The sequence below is a fragment of the Antedon bifida genome, chromosome 4 (assembly GCF_963402885.1).
Source record: "Antedon bifida chromosome 4, ecAntBifi1.1, whole genome shotgun sequence".
NCBI lineage: Eukaryota > Metazoa > Echinodermata > Crinoidea > Comatulida > Antedonidae > Antedon > Antedon bifida.
Window position 1 is genome coordinate 1,119,860 of NC_136229.1, and position 19,525 is coordinate 1,139,384.

The 19,525-nt window shown below is 31.4% G+C and overlaps 1 protein-coding gene across 18 annotated transcripts in view; it reads right to left on the minus strand.

The window, feature by feature from the left end:
- Window positions 1-19,525, minus strand: part of LOC144841182 (protein scribble homolog) — a 60,443-nt gene that overhangs the window by 24,711 nt on the left and 16,207 nt on the right. For 15 of the 18 annotated variants that reach the window (XR_013611998.1, XM_078697405.1, XM_078697410.1 and 12 more), the window contains exons 7-19: window positions 19,248-19,320; window positions 18,650-18,695; window positions 17,741-17,824; window positions 15,447-15,629; window positions 15,147-15,255; window positions 14,568-14,668; window positions 13,708-13,815; window positions 11,696-11,956; window positions 9,140-9,346; window positions 7,129-7,167; window positions 5,354-5,443; window positions 5,034-5,111; window positions 4,516-4,686 (exon numbers count right to left, since the gene is read on the minus strand). Coding sequence is in view for 17 of the 18 variants with exons in the window: in XM_078697405.1 (XP_078553531.1) it covers window positions 4,516-4,686; window positions 5,034-5,111; window positions 5,354-5,443; window positions 7,129-7,167; window positions 9,140-9,346; window positions 11,696-11,956; window positions 13,708-13,815; window positions 14,568-14,668; window positions 15,147-15,255; window positions 15,447-15,629; window positions 17,741-17,824; window positions 18,650-18,695; window positions 19,248-19,320 (1,550 nt within the window). In the remaining variant the exon portion in view is untranslated. The remainder of the gene's footprint in view (window positions 1-4,515; window positions 4,687-5,033; window positions 5,112-5,353; window positions 5,444-7,128; window positions 7,168-9,139; window positions 9,347-11,695; window positions 11,957-13,707; window positions 13,816-14,567; window positions 14,669-15,146; window positions 15,256-15,446; window positions 15,630-17,740; window positions 17,825-18,649; window positions 18,696-19,247; window positions 19,321-19,525) is intronic. The other 3 variants (XM_078697416.1, XM_078697407.1, XM_078697417.1) reach the window with 3 other exon arrangements.

The window sequence follows — 19,525 nt, forward strand, 5'->3', positions numbered from 1 at the left end:
AAAAGAGCAAAATAAAACAATTAATTGAACTAAAGCATGCAAAACGTATGATACTATATTAAAGCTTTTGCTATTGTAATACATTGCAGTCAGACATACAGTTTGTTTATACCTTAACACCACTGTAAAATGTACCTATATATTAATCAAAGTGCCTGCATAGACAGACGTGTATTAATAATGAAATAGCAAGCAAAATTTTAAGTAATCTGTCTAAAAAAATAAAATATTTATTGCACAGCAGTACTTTCAACTAAACGTCCTCTAAAGGTCTGTCTACACTATCAAACTAGTTTGACAAAAAGTGTGATGTGCCCAAATATGGTAGTGATATGCTCAAATATGGTAGTGATATGACATCATGTCCAGAGGCATATCACCTTTTTTTTTGTCAAGTTTGATAGTGTAGACAGAGCTTAAGAAATTATAATCTTTCAGAGCTGCTCAAAATATTGCCATTGCACTTTAGCTGTACAGTAATTACTCATCCACAACTTCATTGTCACAGATTAGATTATTTTTTCAAATAAAATATTATCACATGCAATTTCTAAATTTGTATAAATATGAAATATCTGGCACACACTCACTTGCTGACCCTCATATAAGTACAATCATCGATTTGTAACATTCGTAATTCCAACATAAAAACAAATTAGGAAAATCTAATTAATTCTTGGTTTGAAAGAAATCACAACTGAATCTGTATAATTGGTTTTAATCGTAATCTTCTTATTATCTGGGTCAAGTTGAATTTTGTATAATGTAGAAAATTTAATTCATTTAACAGAAAATGATTTTTGTAGAATTTTTTAGGCATATAACAGTAATATATAATAAAATTTTGTAGAGCAATTATTTTCCAGAGATTTTGAAAATTTACTATCGCTCACGGGACTAAGAAAGATGGAATTCGTAGAAATATACCAGTTTTGATGTCTGAACTGAATTAAACTATAATTTGCAAATTTGATTGGGTGACCTTTTGTGCTAACTTAATAATAATTTAAACAAGAAATATTTCTTACAAAAAACGTCGCTCGTTTGTTGACGTAGCAGTCTTAAAGATTTAACAATAATTTAAAAAAAAATTCAAATTAAGAAATTTCCACTTAAAGTGGTAATGGGACATTTACAAACTTTGGAAATCTGTTAAGTGTTAAAAGAAAAAGCACAAAAGAAGGAATTATAGTTAGGTAGCTACAAAGGAAAAAGAACCATTGTGCAAAAGGTAATTCCAAATAAAACAGCAAAAAGCTATTCAGCAGAATAAGTATTAGAAAACTATGGCATTTGTATAAAGAACAACATTAACAATAAACTACATTATTACAGCTTTACATGCCACTAAGTCTGTACTTTGAATGCTTATTTGATGATGAACAAAACGGCAACATACATATTCTTTATTCAATGTTCTACTGTTTATTAAAATATAGTTCCACTCAACATAATACGTGAATACATGGTTAATAGGTTGGAAACATGCATTGTACAATTCCACATTCTGAGATTCTAAAAACTCCATTAAGGTCTGGTTGCAATACCGGAGCAATGTCTAAATGGTAACTTAGTATCAGTCCTAAAGTTACCACAAATTCCATTGTAACAAATACTATTCACATCGTGAATAAAACCCCATTTACACTTATGATTTAGGCCAGCCCTGGGCCGAAAATTTATAAATGTACATATCCAGACTGCATTGGGCGGTTCCAGGATTGGCCCTAATTTTGTAGACCTCATAAGGTGGACAATCTCACAAGGTGTTTTAAAAGAGAGACAAACACAGTGAAGTAAATGAATCGCTGGAGCTGTCATTTGGAAAATCTTAACAAGCTGGATTGCACTCAAACAATTAAATTTGAACACAATCTTGGAAACAATCCTGGGTCAGGACTCAATCAAAGTGTAAATGAGGTTTAAGTTAGATCGTGAATCAGTAAAATGTAAAATCATAGATTCTGAATCAGTGAGATCCCAAATCTTTCTGAATTCTGAATCAAAGTAATCAATATTTCTAGTATCAATCATTTTATGAATATTCCAGGTTAGAAATTTCTTTTTGGATTTTTTGAATTTAAATCTGGATATTTCATTTCACTTTTCTTCAAAATATTTGAAACAATGTAGTGCCAGCACTACAACAAGCTCGCATACCCATCATCGTGCTCAAGTATTTACTTTAGGAGAAAAGTTCTTTGTTTTCATGCAGTCTGTTCCAGCGAATACCAGCTTGAAATTTCATCAACATTATCGAAGTCAATCACAATCATCATTGAAACTCCAGAAATACATCATTAAAATGAGAATTAAGTATTTTTTTATTATTAAGAGTGATAACATTTAATAAATACCAGGAGTAAAAAAAAATACTATTTTAATAATAATATTATCTAAATGCTAATATTTTATTTACAATATTTAGAAAACTATGCACTATGCTCAGTAGAGGGTTGGTTATAAGACAATACAAAAATAATATACAATAGTTGTTATACTATACACATTTTACCATTTTAAAATATCTAACTACACCCTTTCTGTACGTTTTTAAAATTTAAAACTTTAGCAAAATTTTGCTTTAAAAATATAATAAAATTGCAAAAGTAATAGTTGTGTCATATTAGTATTTTTCAAATCCTAAATTTAGAAAATAAAACATTTTTCGCTTTTTAATGTTCCAGAAATGTTACGGTAAATGTCCTTAGATGTCCCAGCTCCATAAACAAATAAAAAATTAAAATAAGAACATTTTAATTTTACATAAACATGTCCTTAGAATTCACAAAAATTGAAAGACAAGGTAACAGCTATTATAGGGACTTTTTACACACTGGGATCATGTCAAATTCCTTTTACTGCTGTTGCTGCAGTAACTACAGTATTTTACTACAATAGATGATTTTACTTTGTTTCCATTTATGTGTTAGTTTATGAGGCAGACACTGCAATCAACATTGCACGTGATTACCACTAAATACTTGCACAAACAAGTTATAAATATTATTTAGTAAAATGAATTAGTTACTGCAGCAACTGCAGTAGAATGATTTTGACATGGTTCCTTATTTGATCACAGAAATTGGGTAGTTGCGATACCGATAAAATAAAAGTTATGTTTTTGCTTCATCGACTTTATGTATTTGTTAATCAAATCAAAGATTGACAAAACAGTAACACAAATACAAACATATCAGAAAAAGAGTAAACCAAAAGAAATCTCAAACATGCTATAAGTGTTAAAAACCACAAATAAAACTTTGCTCACAATAGAGACGCATTCACGTTGAGCAATGGTTGTGCTCACTACAAACCCTCTATAACGTTTGATAATTAAACTTCACGAATATTGTTGCGATTGCTTAATAGTTTGATTTGGGTATTTTGTTATGCAAGCAAAATGGTTTATTTAAAAAAATATTTTTGCACTTGAATTAACCAACTTGTTCCAATACATATATACATTATAACAATTGTTATATTTTCAAATGATGCGAATTCTGAATATAATGATGATTCTGTAAAATACACTATTTTATCTATTTTAATGAATTTCTATACACTAGTGTTGTTGTGGATAGTACATGGCTCAATGTCTATACACTAGTATTGTTATAGATAGTTACTACTTTGCACTATACGATGCATATTTTTGTGGCGGTATTAGCAAAAAAATAATTGGCGAAAATATTTGATTTGGTAAAATCGTTCAATGAAGTTTTAGTGCCCAGGCTGAGTGAGTGCTCTATAACTCTATTAATTAGCCTGGCGAGTGCACTAGTGCCACAATAGAGCCCTGCACAGAGTTATCAAACAAGGCATGCGATGCAATAGTGCTAATAAATGCAAGATGAAATCATTGCTAAGTTCAAAATGCAAATGTGTTTATTTATAAAAATATTTATGTAGTGTAGTTTTTTTTTTATATATTTAGATAAAAAAATAGTTTCTTTAGAAATTTATAGCTGGTGAAAATTGTGAAGAAAATGAAGCTAAACTCGCATGAATGTCACTCGCATGAATGTAGCTAACTCTGCCATGGTTCACTAATCAAATTGTAACATAATGTTTGTCTTCTAAAAGCTTCTGCGAGAAGTCATCCAATTTACAATTTGATTAACTTCATGATTTTAAAAGTAATTCAATTTTGGGAGCTTTGGATTTGCGACGCTAACTCAACGCTATCAAAATAAGTAATGTATTTATTTCTAAATCTCCAGCGAGCTGACACAGAACCAAGTTGATAAAACAATGCAAAATTTGTAACATTCCTGGACGCATGTTTTTCTTGAAGATTTTTCAATCAAAACAATTATGAGTTAACTTCCAGGAGAATTAAGCAAATCTTTCCAGAACTTCATTACTGGAAAATTTGATTTTTTTTCCAGGCAATTCAAAAACATGATCGAGGTCATAGGTCATAGCTAGGTCATCGCAAATCAAACGCTCCCTCTATAAATGATGATGATGATGAACACACACACAAATTGTTTTTCATCGATCTACATGTACCTCATGGTTTTTGGCCATCGTCTGTTCAATTTGTTCAGATACTGGTTGCGAGTCCGCAGAATAAGTCAACACTTCTTCACGGACCACAACGATCCTCATGTGGTTACCGGCACTTTTTAAAGCCTCAACTGCGGCAATGTGATCGGCTACCTCTAAATTGTGTTCATTAACCTACACATAAATAAAAAGAACATTATTAGTTTATACTCATTCAAAATCTTCATTCATGCTTTTTTTACCCGAATCTCTGTACTGTAATGAGTACTACCAACAGCAAGTAACTCACCATTTACAAGATGTATAAACTATTTTATAATTTTATTTTTCTTTATTTATAAACTAAGTATCATTTGAGGCTTAGAGAGTGAAGTTGAAACAGTTGTGAGTTACAACCCTGGCACTAGGTCAGGATTGAATCCTGGACCTTGGGATTGGAAGGCAAGCATGTTAACCACCAACCTACAGTTCCACTACTTCGATAGGAATGTCCCAATAACTTTACAAAATAACTAACTTACAGCCAAGATCTTATCGCCTACTCGAAGACCCTTTTTGCCGGCTATACCATCGGGAACCACACGAGATACGAAGATTCCCTGTACAAAGAAAAGAGATTAAATACAAAATAAATGAATTGGCAAAAATTATGAAATAAGGAATGTATTATGAAGCAAACGAATATTATAGCAAAGTTACTGGAAGCTTGCTCTACCAATTTCTGTAAATTCAAGTGTATACAGCATTTGCTTGCTTGGTAGTTGTATGTGTGTGGCTCAGTTTGCTAGTTAGATTTTATAGAACTAGCAAGGGTTTGCTAAGGGTTAAAACCGTGAATTACCTCATCATTGCCCTTATAAGGAGTTGATCCTTTACCACCAGCTATGCTTATACCAAGACCACCACCATCACGGCTGAACTCTATCACAAGCTGGTAAAAAAAAACATAAGAATTTAGCAACAGAAATAATACAGATACTCAGATACCAGGTGAAGTGTATTGTTTATAATAAATAGTGACTTTACGGGATGCGGAGGTACAGTAGTAACTTACCCGGGTAAGTTGGTGATTAGGTCACCAAAGTAAAGCTGACTTAGTAGATAAATTAAGTGTGATGCAAGTATGCAGAGGAGCAAAGTAATTAAGATTACTTTTCCCCCAATTAATAAACAAATAATAACAGTATTGGGTATGATAATTTTAAAAGAAACTTTGAAAAAAATCAGACAAGTCGCTTTGATTTTAAATTTTGATTAATGGCTGGCCAGTTAAGGGAAAAATGGCAAAGAGTTATCAAAAGAATACAGATTATCTGATAACACTCTTATAAAGTAGGAAGCCTTTTGCCGTTTTTCCTCTGACTGTTACCTCACTTTTTTCAGAGTTATTTTTATGTTAAAATATATCAAACTTAATATTAGTGTACTCTATGGTACTGGAACTAGTTTTTCTGTTTTAATAAATAATATTCATCCCACTTATTTATCAATTCCAAGTTATCAATAACTATTTCAATGAATATTATTTCTGTACTTTTGTAGCTTTCTGAAGAGTGGGTGTTCTATTAATTATAGCAGTATATTTGATTTTGAAATTAAACTCCAATTTGTATCAATTTAGCCAGGAATATCACTGAAGATATGTCTGTTCTTAAGCTCTGTCTACACTATCAAACTAGTTTGACAAAAAAGTGTGATGTGTCCAAATATGGTAGTGATATGACATCATCATGTCCATATATAGGCACATCACATTTTTTTGTCACATAAAGTTTGATAGTGTAGACAGAGCTTAATAACCAAGTAATAAAAGATATTATGTTATCATACCGACAAACAATATATCAGATACACCAACCATTTTCTTTATGAAAATCATCATGCCTACAATTTATGTTTATATTTTATGTGAACAATAAAAATGTAACAAATATTTTAGATTAACATGCAATAAAACATGGAAATTGCTTACAGTTTCACAAGACGAAGTAACAAAATTACAGATTTCATGCTTCACTGAACACTGAGAGAAACATTACAGGTCATGTCAAATTGATTCTACTGCAGTTACTACAGTAACTAATTTTTTTCTGCAACAGTTTCTGATTTTAGTTTGTTTCAATGTAGAAGTTTATGCAGCAGTCTTTGCAATAAACAGTGTATGTTTACCCAAGCTTGTTAAAAGATTATAAAAACAGGCCAGAATAAATAAACATGTAGTTACTGCAGTAACTGTAGTATAATCATTTTGACACGATTCCTTAGAGAAACATGCAAATTGTGTTTGGTAAACATTCAAATGCATGACAAGATGTAATGACAAACAAAATGTAAAAGTGTTTACAAAATGAGATGAGGTTCTTAACAAAACTACAAAGTGCTTACTTAGATGACAGAGGAATTAGCTTAGACTAATTCATCCATGCTTAGATACTTAATATCATTCCTTAGAAATTGTTTACATTTAGAAATAAATGTAGTCTTCATAATATAATGATATACATCCACATAACATTTGAAAAAAGGTCATCTGATGCAAATACAAAATATCATATCCTATTGACATGCTCATTTGCATACTCATTTATATAATTTACATATCCATGCTATAATCACCTTCTCTTGATTTTGATATAGCATTCCATGATTCAATTCCTGATCAAAACAATTAATATAAAAACTATCAGAATAACTTTACAAGAAATTTATTATTAGATTTTGTGATGTGATGTTTAAGTCAAAAATATTGTATTTCGAATAAAATAAATGAATGAAATTTGTACATTTAAAAACACAGTAGTCAACAAATAATGACCATACAACATTTACAAGCAATTTTCATATCAAGCGTGGATAAGGAAGAGAGTGACCGATAGCTAAAGAGATGAGGTGACCAATAAAGAAATGAGGCTGCCAATAGCTAAAAAGATGAGGTGACCGATTTTGAAATAATGTGGCCGATAGTTAAAGGATAGAGGTGACCAATAGGGAGAAGGTGGGTTGGCAGACAATCAAACAAACAAGTGTGGAGAGCTGTAGTGGACAAAACTAGAAAGAAGTTATTATACTTAATTAGTTAGGATAGCTTAACTTTACTACTAAACTAACCTTAGAATCAATGAGTTATTCGCCATTGTTTTGTTTTTTATTTATCGCTAAAGCAATATTTATTTACCTGAATTAAATAAACATTTTTTTTTATACCTCATTAACGTTTTATTGATAAATTTCTGCCTATATATTGATATCTTTCTGCCTATATATTGATAACTTTCTGCCTATATATTGATAACTTTCTGCCTATATATTGATAACTTTCTGCCTATATATTGATATCTTTCTGCTATATATTGATATCTTTCTGCCTATATATTATTGTTTACTTTTTGTTGAAATACAAGGTACAGGTAACTTCATTCATTCTTTTTTAAAAAAGTAAGATTTAGAATTTCTTTATAGAAGATTTTTTTTATGTACACGCGCCAAAGAAATGGTGAACCAAAAAATGACTAAACTAATTACTATGCATGTAAACCTTGTTTTTGGGGGGAAAAAAGAGAAAATTACTCATTAAATGTAATCAATTTTATGGCGATCGCTGCAATTGAAGCTACAGAAATGTAACATAACAATTGATTGAGTCTCTCTCCTCAAACAATAACTGTATGTAGCTACACATGCAATCATTCACAATTCTTGAACTCAAACAGAATGATAGAAATAAATAAAACTTATTGATGATGTATGTTAGTAAATGAAAATGATAGAAAAAAGCAAAACAAAACATTCATAAGCACTAAAAGCAATAATTAAGCAAACTAAATGGTTTTAATCACACAATGAAGCATGTTGGAGAGTTAGTAACTGATCAATCAATCAAATCAATCAATCAATCGTCAATCAATTAAATCAATCCATTAAATCAATCAAATCAATCAATGAAATCAATCAATCAATCGTCAATCAATTAAATCAATCCATTAAATCAATCAATTAAATTAATCGAATCAATCAATTAAATCAATCAATCAATCAATCAAATCAAATATAAATGGCAAAGAATGTTCAAGTAGTAGTTAGTATTCCAAATAAAAGGAAAATAACATTTGAAAAAAAATTATTAAAGTTCACACTTGCACCGATTGCAGTTAGTCACATGTTGTCATAGGGATATTAATTAAGTCATAAATTACCAAAGCTGATTGGTTTACCAAATTACCAAAGCTGATTGGCTTATTTTCTGAAATTTACAGGATGTCACAGTATCCAGGAAATAAGTCCTGGATGTAAAGTTCTGGTGTAATTTTAATAGGCTGTCAGTGTCATCAAGTCAAATTTACATGCCAAATGTTTTAGCAGGGTAGTTTCTCTAAAATAATATTAATGGTGGTGACTATATTCTCTAAATAAAAGCTTTAAAATGTTGATCTGTTAAAGAATGGCAGAAGTTAAAAACAACACTGATGGCAGAATATTAGGTGACTGAATCTCCACAGATGTTTTAAGACAAATTACACAAGCTTGAAATGCGTACAAGTAAAGAAGCTGTTTTGCTGTAGTCTAAAATGACAGAGACCTTGCAGAGGCTTAGTGTAGCACATACAAAAAAGGCAATTGACAATTTTACCCGTTCTTTTCTAATTTCTTGCGTGTCCATAGCTTGCTGTGCCAATACCCTGTTTAAGATGGCGCTGGCATCTTCGTCAAGCTCGTTTACACGTTTGTTCTTCAAGTAGTGCGGTGTGTCACGTCTGTGTAATTTTTCGTGTCTTTCTGGCTGTTCTTCATCGGAATCGAGATAAACGTCAAACCCAACGTGTCTTTCTCGTAACTCCTACAGAGGCAAATGTTAGTATTCAGAAATTCCTCTTCAACTTCTCAATTTAAAACACTAAACTCATCTAATTCAATTTAATCTAATAGATTACCAAACAAAAAGCTCATTTTGAAAACAAATTTAAAATCATAACTCTGAATTATCCAATGGCCACATCAACTGAAACTATATTTGTTTAAATCCTTTTTTAAAATCTAATTTTTGCTTATTTGCAAAGGCATTCATTACATAATTATATGTGCTAGGATAACTCTTTCCTGACTTTGATAAAGCATCCAAAATAAAACTTTTGTATTAGAAATATATTCCTATGTTAATGTATGTTTTATGTATGTGAACATTTCACATAATTAGGTATGTCAGATGTTGACGTGACTCTACACATACTCATTTATCCAAAGTTATCTATGGGCAGCCACCTAGGGCCAAACAATGCATAGCTATCTATTATCTGTACCAACTGGTGTCATCTAAACTAGTAAACCCTCTTTCTAAACCAACAGCTTGCTTGTAAATCTATGTTTTACTATTTTAATAATTAATTGATAAAGTTGAACAGGACGCAGTATTTGTTTTCCCGATCAATTGCGGACAATTAAGCAAGCTAGCGAATCCTAGGCCTATGTATCTAATCTAAATACAAATAACTAAATGTGTATATATAGTGTTTATAGCTTGATCTACAGTAGTTTAATGTTTTTAATGGCTAGGCCTAGCCTACCACTACTACTAGACAAGTTTCTATGTTATGTATTTTTCCCCACCATTATTTTAATACCGGTTGGAGCCAATTTATCCTGTTAATTCTTGCTGAATATAAACTGAATATAAGTATTATGTCCACATAGTAAACCACATCTACAGGTATTATTCACCATTACATTTTGATACAGTATAATTTTAAGTGTATTTATTATACGACACCATCTTAACAACTCATTCATATAGGATAAGCATAATAAAGTTGATGGAGGAGCTAAGAATTACTTGCTAAAAATGTTATTTTTATAATGAATTAATTGCACTGGTTTCTACATTAAATGATCAATATCTCTATGAATACATTCCAGTCTGTTCTACTACACATCATTATTATCTTTGTGAACTTTATTAAAAGCTTGAGGAGGATAGTGAAGGTAGCTTTTGTGGATGATATAGACACTTGGATAGATTTAGGGTTTTAAACAAGGAGCATTCTTTATAAAAGCTACCATTAATTAGTAAAACAAGTAGGAGAAATAACAAAAAAGTTGAAATCTTCAATCTAATCCATGCGACACATTTCTCAAATGGGTAAATTGGTTTGACGACGACGACGAAAAAAGTGATAAATAATTTATGAATAAATCATAAACGTGTCCACATGGAACATACATGCATACTGCTCTCATAAACATACTAATGTATCATTTTAAATTGCTTTTATGTGCGTAAATTTACAAACATCGGTGATTAATGTCTTTCTAGTTTGTTCTCTTTAAAAAAATACTTTCTCTTCATGCACTTGTTGATGACAGGACAACTTCAATCATGTTTGTGTAGTGTTTATGATCGGTATTCTACATGCATTAATATCCACAAACACCAAGAGAATGCCACATGATCAAACACACAAGAAACAGAATACACTTCAATGTATTCAATTAATAAGATAAAGTGACAAAGTATGAGATACATATGTATCTATAGTTTCTTGTTATGAACATACAGTAGGCTACACCATGCCTATATTAGGGCATATCACAATGCCTATATTAGGGCATATCACAATGACTATATTAGGGCATATCACAATGCCTATATTAGGGCATATCACAATGCCTATATTAGGGCATATCACAATGCCTATATTAGGGCATATCACAATACCTATATTAGGGCATATCACAATGCCTATATTAGGGCATATCACAATGCCTATATTAAGGCATATCACAATGCCTATATTAGGGCATATCACAATGCCTATATTAGGGCATATCACAATACCTATATTAGGGCATATCACAATGCCTATATTAGGGCATATCACAATGCCTACAGTATATTAGGGCATATCACAATACCTATATTAGGGCATATCACCATTGTATCAGTATAGGCAGATATATACATTAGTTTTGATTAGACATCTTTCAATCTGTGACGACCTATGACCTTGTATAGAATTCCCCAAAAACTTTCAAGAAATTCAATGTGAACGAACACACAAAATTAGTTCTTGGATCGTCGCAAATCGAAAAATCCATGTTACCAAATGTTCCAGAATTATGAATTTAGAATGACCTTTGACCAAACGCAAAGTAAGAGTACCAGAATATTAATAGCAACATTATCGCTCCTTACCTCATTATAATCAGCTGCGTCGTCCGCATCATTCTGTTCCAACTCAGGTTGAGATGCTTGAGTCTCGATTACAGTTGGTATGACTTTTTCCTGGAAGGCTACTTGGCTGACGCTGACAGGGGCGGGTAAGGGGCTATCAATAGGGGGCTCTGGCATGGCGTTAATAAGGGGTTCTGTTTCTGGTACATCCTCTACAAACTCTTCCTCTTCTTGTTGTTGTAGTTCTTCTGTTGCTGTTGTTACTTCAGGTCCATTTGTAGTCTAAAAATAAATGTATTCATTTCAAGTTCAATTAATCTACCTTCAACTATACAATGTTCTAGAGATGGATACTGGTATGCAGATAGATGGACTGGCTGTCACAATGGCAGATAGGAAGTTATGGAGGAATCTAGTCATATAAATATGCAATAGGTTAATTCCGTGTCAAATCAACCAAATTTAGAAAAAGATCCGATATGTAGATTCTGAGATATTGGCGGCGCGAAAAAGGGGCGTGGTTCTTAGAAATTCGCAAACACACTTTCATCAGACTTTCGAAGCTTATAACTCAGGATTTGGAATAGCTACCAAATCATATAGGGATTCTAATTTAAATTTACAGGCATAGAGAAACTCTAAACCGCTGAGTGATATAAAGTGACAAAGCGCTTAACATACAAAATTAGTTAACAAGCTTTTGTAAACTATAATTACACTAAAATGATTAACTCAACTAAGAAGCAAATACATAAAAGCAGTAGACGAGGTAGTGACACGTTATAGGTTGTGAAAATGATTCAATCTTAATATAGGATTTGACTTGTTTAAGCTCCATCTACACTATCAAACTTTATGTGACAAAAAAATGTGATGTGTCCATATATTGACATGATGATGTCATACCACTACTATATTTGGGCATATCACTAGCATATTTGGGCACATCACACATTTTTCGTCAAAATAGTTTGATAGTGTAGACAGAGCTTAAAAGTTATAATAATTTAAAAAACGAATGACTACCAAGGATCATTAATTAGTAATTAAAAAGCAGTGGCCTCAATTACATTTAGTAATTGGCAATGTCAAGTACTCATCATTCTTGTCATCACATCATCATATTGTCTTTTGTGTTCTGTGTACTACACTACTCATTGAAGGACAAGACTTAGTATTACGTGTCTTTGTGATTAGTATCTACTTCAATCAACTTCAATCATTAAGATCAAATGACTCTTTTTTAATTTAATAAAGGAGAAAGATTCTAACTATCTAATACAGTCAAGTCTAAAGCCAAAAAAAACTAAAGACAAAAAAGTGTGATGTGCCCAAATATGGTAGTGATACGACATCATCGGGTCCATATATGGGCACAGCACTTTTTTTTTTGTAATATAAAGTTTGACAGTGTAGACAGAGCTTTAAAAATTCAGTCTCCCTAAAAAAAACAAGACCTTACTAATTCCATGCTGAAGTTGTCACCCATAATTTAGGCTAAGAACAGAAACACTAATTTTCCTTATGAAATACTTAGGCCCATGGGACTATACTCGGTGATATACTTTATTTGAAAAACAGTACTTTATGCGAAGTGCCAGGTCAAAAACACCAATTTGTTGTGTTTAATTTATTATACAACGAAATCAATCAATCAATCAATCAACATTTCTTTCTAAGTATAATAAAGAGTAAAGAAAGGGAAAGTAATAATTTTTGTTGTTTTTTTAAATCATATAATTGCAACGCAAGTAAATTCACCAGTCACAACGTAATAATCATCCAAATTGTCACCTGCATTGTGTCGATAAATTCATCTTTGTCTATTATGCAATATTTTGCTGAAAGGAATAAAATAAAAACACTTCTCAAACGGTAGAGTATTTAAATGATGTAACCTCACCAGGAAACCTATTTATAATCTCAGATTTGTGTTAAATTTAGAAATAAAATCCTTGAACTGCAAACCTAATGTTATGCCCTTACCAGTCATAAATACAAATCATGTTTCTATTTTTAGACTCAGTACTAACCTGCGTAGTAACAACCGCGGCTTTCTCTGCACGCTTAGCATCGTGTAACTGCTTAGCCTTGGCCTTAAGTTCTTTAGGATGCGGAGTGTTCTGTCTCTGGAACTGACTCTAAAAGGAAATAAATGAATGACAAATTAAAAACTGTAATACGATATGTAAAGTACTCTTTACATAATATACAAGTGCTACTGGCAAAAATGCTAATGTACACAAAAAAAGAATTTCTTGTTTACTACTACACTGTATTCAAATTTAACTCAATCATGTCTTCCTCAAAATACAATAACATAAAAAAAGATTTGTTGACACTTCAACTCAAACTAAAAATATAAAAAACTTTGAGAATGCAATTTTAGTTCTTTCTTTTGAAACACTATTGATCAACCATCAAGAAACATTATTTTTGAACAAATATTGAACATAAAAATGTTTATCCTCTATGTCTCTTGAAAAGTTTTCCGTCATTCCGCTTTCCATGATTTATTTCCATATTTTTCTGTTTTGGGCAGGATGGTTTTCAAATGTTATCAACACAGTAGAACACCACCTTTGGGACAGCACTATTCAGGATACACTCCTTTTAAGGGGACACTTCCCATGAAATGAATGAGGGACAATATATGTTTGATTTCCCTTTTGATTCAATTTATTTTGTGCATTTATTTTGTTTATCTTTATAAATTCTATTTATTTTAATTTTTATTGTTACATGTTTATGTCATATTGTATTTTTGTGAAGGTCCCTAATGATCAGCTTTGGCTGGATGGACCACCCTCGTAATGTATTGTTGAAATAAAATAAATAAAAATAATAATAGGGGTTTGACTGCATTGGTACTATAAAGCAAACAACATCTTACCATTTCATCGTCGTCATCCATAATGAAGTCTGGGAAATTAACGACTCGATGTTTACTATTGTTTGGAACGTCAGGTGCTCCATTCGGTTTCAAAATGTTATCTAAAAAAATAAAGTTGATATTTATTATTATTAGTATTACTGTAGTAATAAAATTGATGTAGTGTTAAAAGATGAGGAATAGTTAAACAAATAAGCATATTGATCGAAACGTTGAGAAACACAACAGTTCTTTTCAGAACTAATACATGTGGTGTACCGCAAAACTTTATATCATCATTATCATTGTTATCAAAATCATTATCAAAATCATTAAACCATAATCAACATGTTATATTTATTATAAACGTTGCCGCCACACTATCATGTTCATTCACACTTGCACTGATGAAGGGCTAGTGTTGCCTGAAAGCTCTGCTAATTTTTCTGGCTGTTTTGATTTAGCTTTTTGCTTATTTTATTTTATTTTGTATCTTCATTGAGATCCAACCACTGATACCCAAAGCATTGTCATTGTTTCAGTAATTTGCCTTTGGATTTATATTCAATTCACACATGCATTTAAGTTTTTATAACCTACCAAGACTAATGCTCTCTGATGGCCCAGTTTGTGGCAACATAAAGCAGGTCAGCACCTTCACCCTTTGAGCCCCTATCTCATCTGTTTGGAATTTTAACATTGGCTGCGACTATAAATAAAAATCAAAACATATTGAAAATAACATATATTTGCTATTTGTTTGGAATTTTAACATTCATGAGCGTAATAAATGAAACTAAAAATAACAACATAATAAAAATTTGTTTTGGATTCCAATTTTTAAAAAAAAATAACAAGTCTATAAAGGTTTAAAATTGCAAATAAATAAATTGAACCTACCTGGTTTTCTGAGAGCCATAAGGCCTTCAGATTGCAATTTGTTAGTTGTATTGGAAGCCATTCCAGACGATTACCAGATATATTTAGAACGTGAAGATCTTTTAAGTTACCGATTTCAGGCGGAAGTCTTGTCAGCCGGTTTTCACGAAGTGATAACACACCAAGACTTTTACAACGTCCAATCTACAAAAAAAAAAATGGATAAACATTTTAATTGAGCGTAATTTAACAATCAAGTATTTATTTTACAACATTAATTTTGTAATATCAAATTTTATAAATTTGTTAAGTTGTGTGGTTAAGGTGTCGCAGGCCATAAAATCGGAGCAGGTTCAAGGCTCTTCTCAAACATAGTCCTGGTGGTAAAACAAGTATAAAGCTTTGTCTACACTATCAAACTTTATGTGACACAAAAATGTGATGCGCCCATATATGGACATGATGATGTCATACCATTACCATATTTGGGTACCTCACACTTTTTTTTGTCAAACTAGTTTGATAGTGTAGACAGAGCTTAAGGACTTCAACCTGGATGTCCAGTATACACATCTAGCTTGTGTGCACTTTAAAGAACCGAGTTAGAAAGAGCGTAGGGCGTTACCCAGTATAGTCGTTCATCGTAGCCACTATGATTGTTGACAGATGAATCTGCACTATATCTAGTACGGAGCGCTTTGAGACGCTGTTGCTACATAAAGCGCATTAAAATATACAAATCTAATCCACTTGAATGTGAAGAGATCTTATATACATTATTCAGATTTAAAAAGACATTACTTTGTGGGTCAGGCATCGGTAATGTAGTTTGGTTTTAATTAAATTATCGACAACATCGCACATAAACAACACACATTTTACAAACTGTGTCTCTACTACTGGATACATTGAACATGAAATACATTAACATACTGTAATAATAAACTTAATAACGTGAAATTATAGTAAACAGAACATTAATTGATGTAAATAAAATTATGTTTTGGGGAGTGGTAACTAGGTATATTATTTAACATCCATAATACATTTGATGTCATGAAATTGAAGTCATCATATTTTTAATAACATAATAAAACATTTATTTACATTATAAGACCATGTTTAGTGGGTGGAGAAAATACTCTGCTTATGTAAAATTGTTAATAACATAGAACATTCACTAAATAAAATAAGGTTATGTTTATTCTAAGTAATTACTCTTGGGGTGTGTTTATAAACAAAATCAGGGATACAGTCTCTTAAGCTCTGTCTACACTATCAAACATTATGTGACAAAAAAAGTTGTGTCCATATATGGGCATGATGATGTCATATCAACACCGTATTTGGGCATATTACTACCATATTTGGGCATATCAATACCATAAGTACTGTACAGTGATCTTGGCAGCAGCTAGCAACCTGTTATCTTTTGAATCTGTTCCAAGTTCATAAAAGTCTTTGTAGGAATGTCTGTCAGATTTAAATTGCTTAAAAATACAGATTATTTTTTTATTCAAAAAATATTTCTATGGCAAAAACCTAAAATCAGTTACTTCAAAATATTTCTCTCTTAAAAACGTACTCTCAATTTGAAAATTGTTTTGGTTTAAAGTATTCCAGAATTAATAATACTGAAATTTGATAAGTAAATTAAGTGTTGTCAGCAGTTAATTAATTTGATTTTAAACAACTAAGTATCGATTAGGAAATCACTGAAGCATAACTAATGAAGTGTGAAATATATAACCTAATGAAAAGAAATCAATCAATTGTAGTAGTGTGGTTCATAATGACCATCAACTGTAATATACACCAGTAATTACAGAGTGAGATATCAAAGGGACAGTTTCTGTTGCATAAAGCTCTGTCTACACTATCAAATTTTATGTGACAAAAAATGTGATGTTCCCATATATGGACATGATGATGTCATATCACATTCATTGTTAATAATACATTGTAGATTATTCAATTCCCTAGTGCACAGTAAATAGTATTTCATTCTCTGCTCATTATGAAACCAAATCGATTTCTTTTAAAATAGTTTTTTAGCATTTTATTTTTAAGCTCCGTCTACTCTGCAATCAAACTTTAAAAATGTGATGTGACCAAATATGGACACATATCACACTATCATACTTTTTGTGTCAAACCAGTTTGATAGTGTAGACAGAGCTTAATGCATCTTGAAATACATTGTCACCAATCGTGGGACTCAAATATAGTCCTTGAAAATGGTGATTTGTGGTGTCACATGAATGATTAATTAAATCTAAAAATGTTCTACCAATAAGAAAACAAAAATAACCAACCTCTGGCACTAGATGTGTTAGTCTATTTCTGTCCACACTTAGATTATGTAATTTCTTTAGAAAGCCGATAGATGATGGCAATTCCTGTAAATAATATTAATGAACGAAATTATAAACATACAATTTTTATGGTGGTAATTACAATTTATTATCAAAAAAATTAAAATGCACACACGGCTCCTGAATCTTTTACGTGACAAACATAAAAACGACTGTGTACTTTCACATGCTCACTCATGCATAAACTTTCACATTCATAATATTCGATAATCGTAATCGAAATATACTATCTTGTTAGTATTTTGTTATGGCAAAAAGTATGGTAATAAGTATGGCAATAAGTATGGCAATTGGCAATAAGTATGGCAATAAGTATATAATTAGGCTGTATTTATCCATCTGTCCCTGAGCACCATGAAGGAATTAAAATGGTGTTGGTTTTATGTTTAGATTCTATCAATATTTATTGAACACTATAAAGTTTTTTCAATGTTGAGCATATGTGTAGTAATATTCTTATGTTGTTGTAATTGTTGTAGATTAGGGATCATGTAAACATTTGTCGTAAATCGAATGCTCCCTATTCTTAATTTTAGCTTGAGATCAAAGTACAGTATTAAGTCAAAGTACCCGAGGGCTCATAGAAAGTCTACCCAATAACACACTCAGCTTGTGTTGTATATCAATCAATCATACCAGGCCAAGCTCCTTGGGTATTGTACATATATTTCAATTAAACAAACTAATTGATTATTCTCAGCCACAAATGTACTGCATAATTAATGTTCTCCATTAAATAGATTAAATTCATATTACATGTGTTCTCAACAACAAACAATAGCAGGGAATACTATATCAAATGTCAAGTATCTGATGACAAATTTGTGAATTGCTGAGAGCGGTACTTACTTGTAGCAGGTTTTCGGTAAGGATGAGCTCAGTTATTAACGTACAACTGAAATAAACGAGAATAAACATGACAACATTCATCACAACATCCAAATAAACCCTCGCTAACGATGGATAAACTTTAATCATGTTTTATCGTCGTTTATTGTTCTCCAGCTAAAGATGGTTGTAGCATAACAACCGAAATTCTGATACATTATAAACCAAGTCTCTTTTGAGGCTTAGGCAGTGGAGTAGAAAAACAGGTCTCATGAGATACAACCCTGATACTAGTAGGTAAGGATGAACCCTGGACCTTGGAAGGCAAGCACATTAACCACTAAGTTGTAGCTCCACTACTACTACTACTACTACTACTACTTTTAATGAATAGAAAATAGAATTATAAAGATATTTGTTTGACTACACTACTAAAATCTACTAAATAAAATCAAGTTTTCCAAACAAATCCATTTCAAACAGTAGCAAAGTGTTTGGAACCTTGGGAACATAATACAAAGTAATATTCGGTAAAGTTTCTGAAATCTGGCTTTCAGTTGAAAGGATATTAAAATAAGGATATTACATAATCAAATAAATATATGATAAACAATTTTACCTTCCCACTGCTGGCGTCAACACTGTCAATCGATTTTGATCTACCTTTAAAATGCCAAGTTGACGTAGATTACCTATAAAGAATAATGGATTAATCCAACTAGTAAAACGTGTTTTTATTAAAATGACACATTCAAAAACAAATTTGAAATAAAAAATATTTTTCAGGGGGACAATATATCTTTAAAACTGTTACATTAACAAGCGAGCAGCGTTTTTTGTAAGAAATATTTCTTGTTTTAAATTATGCTGATGTAAAAGAATAAAGCTTTAGTGCAG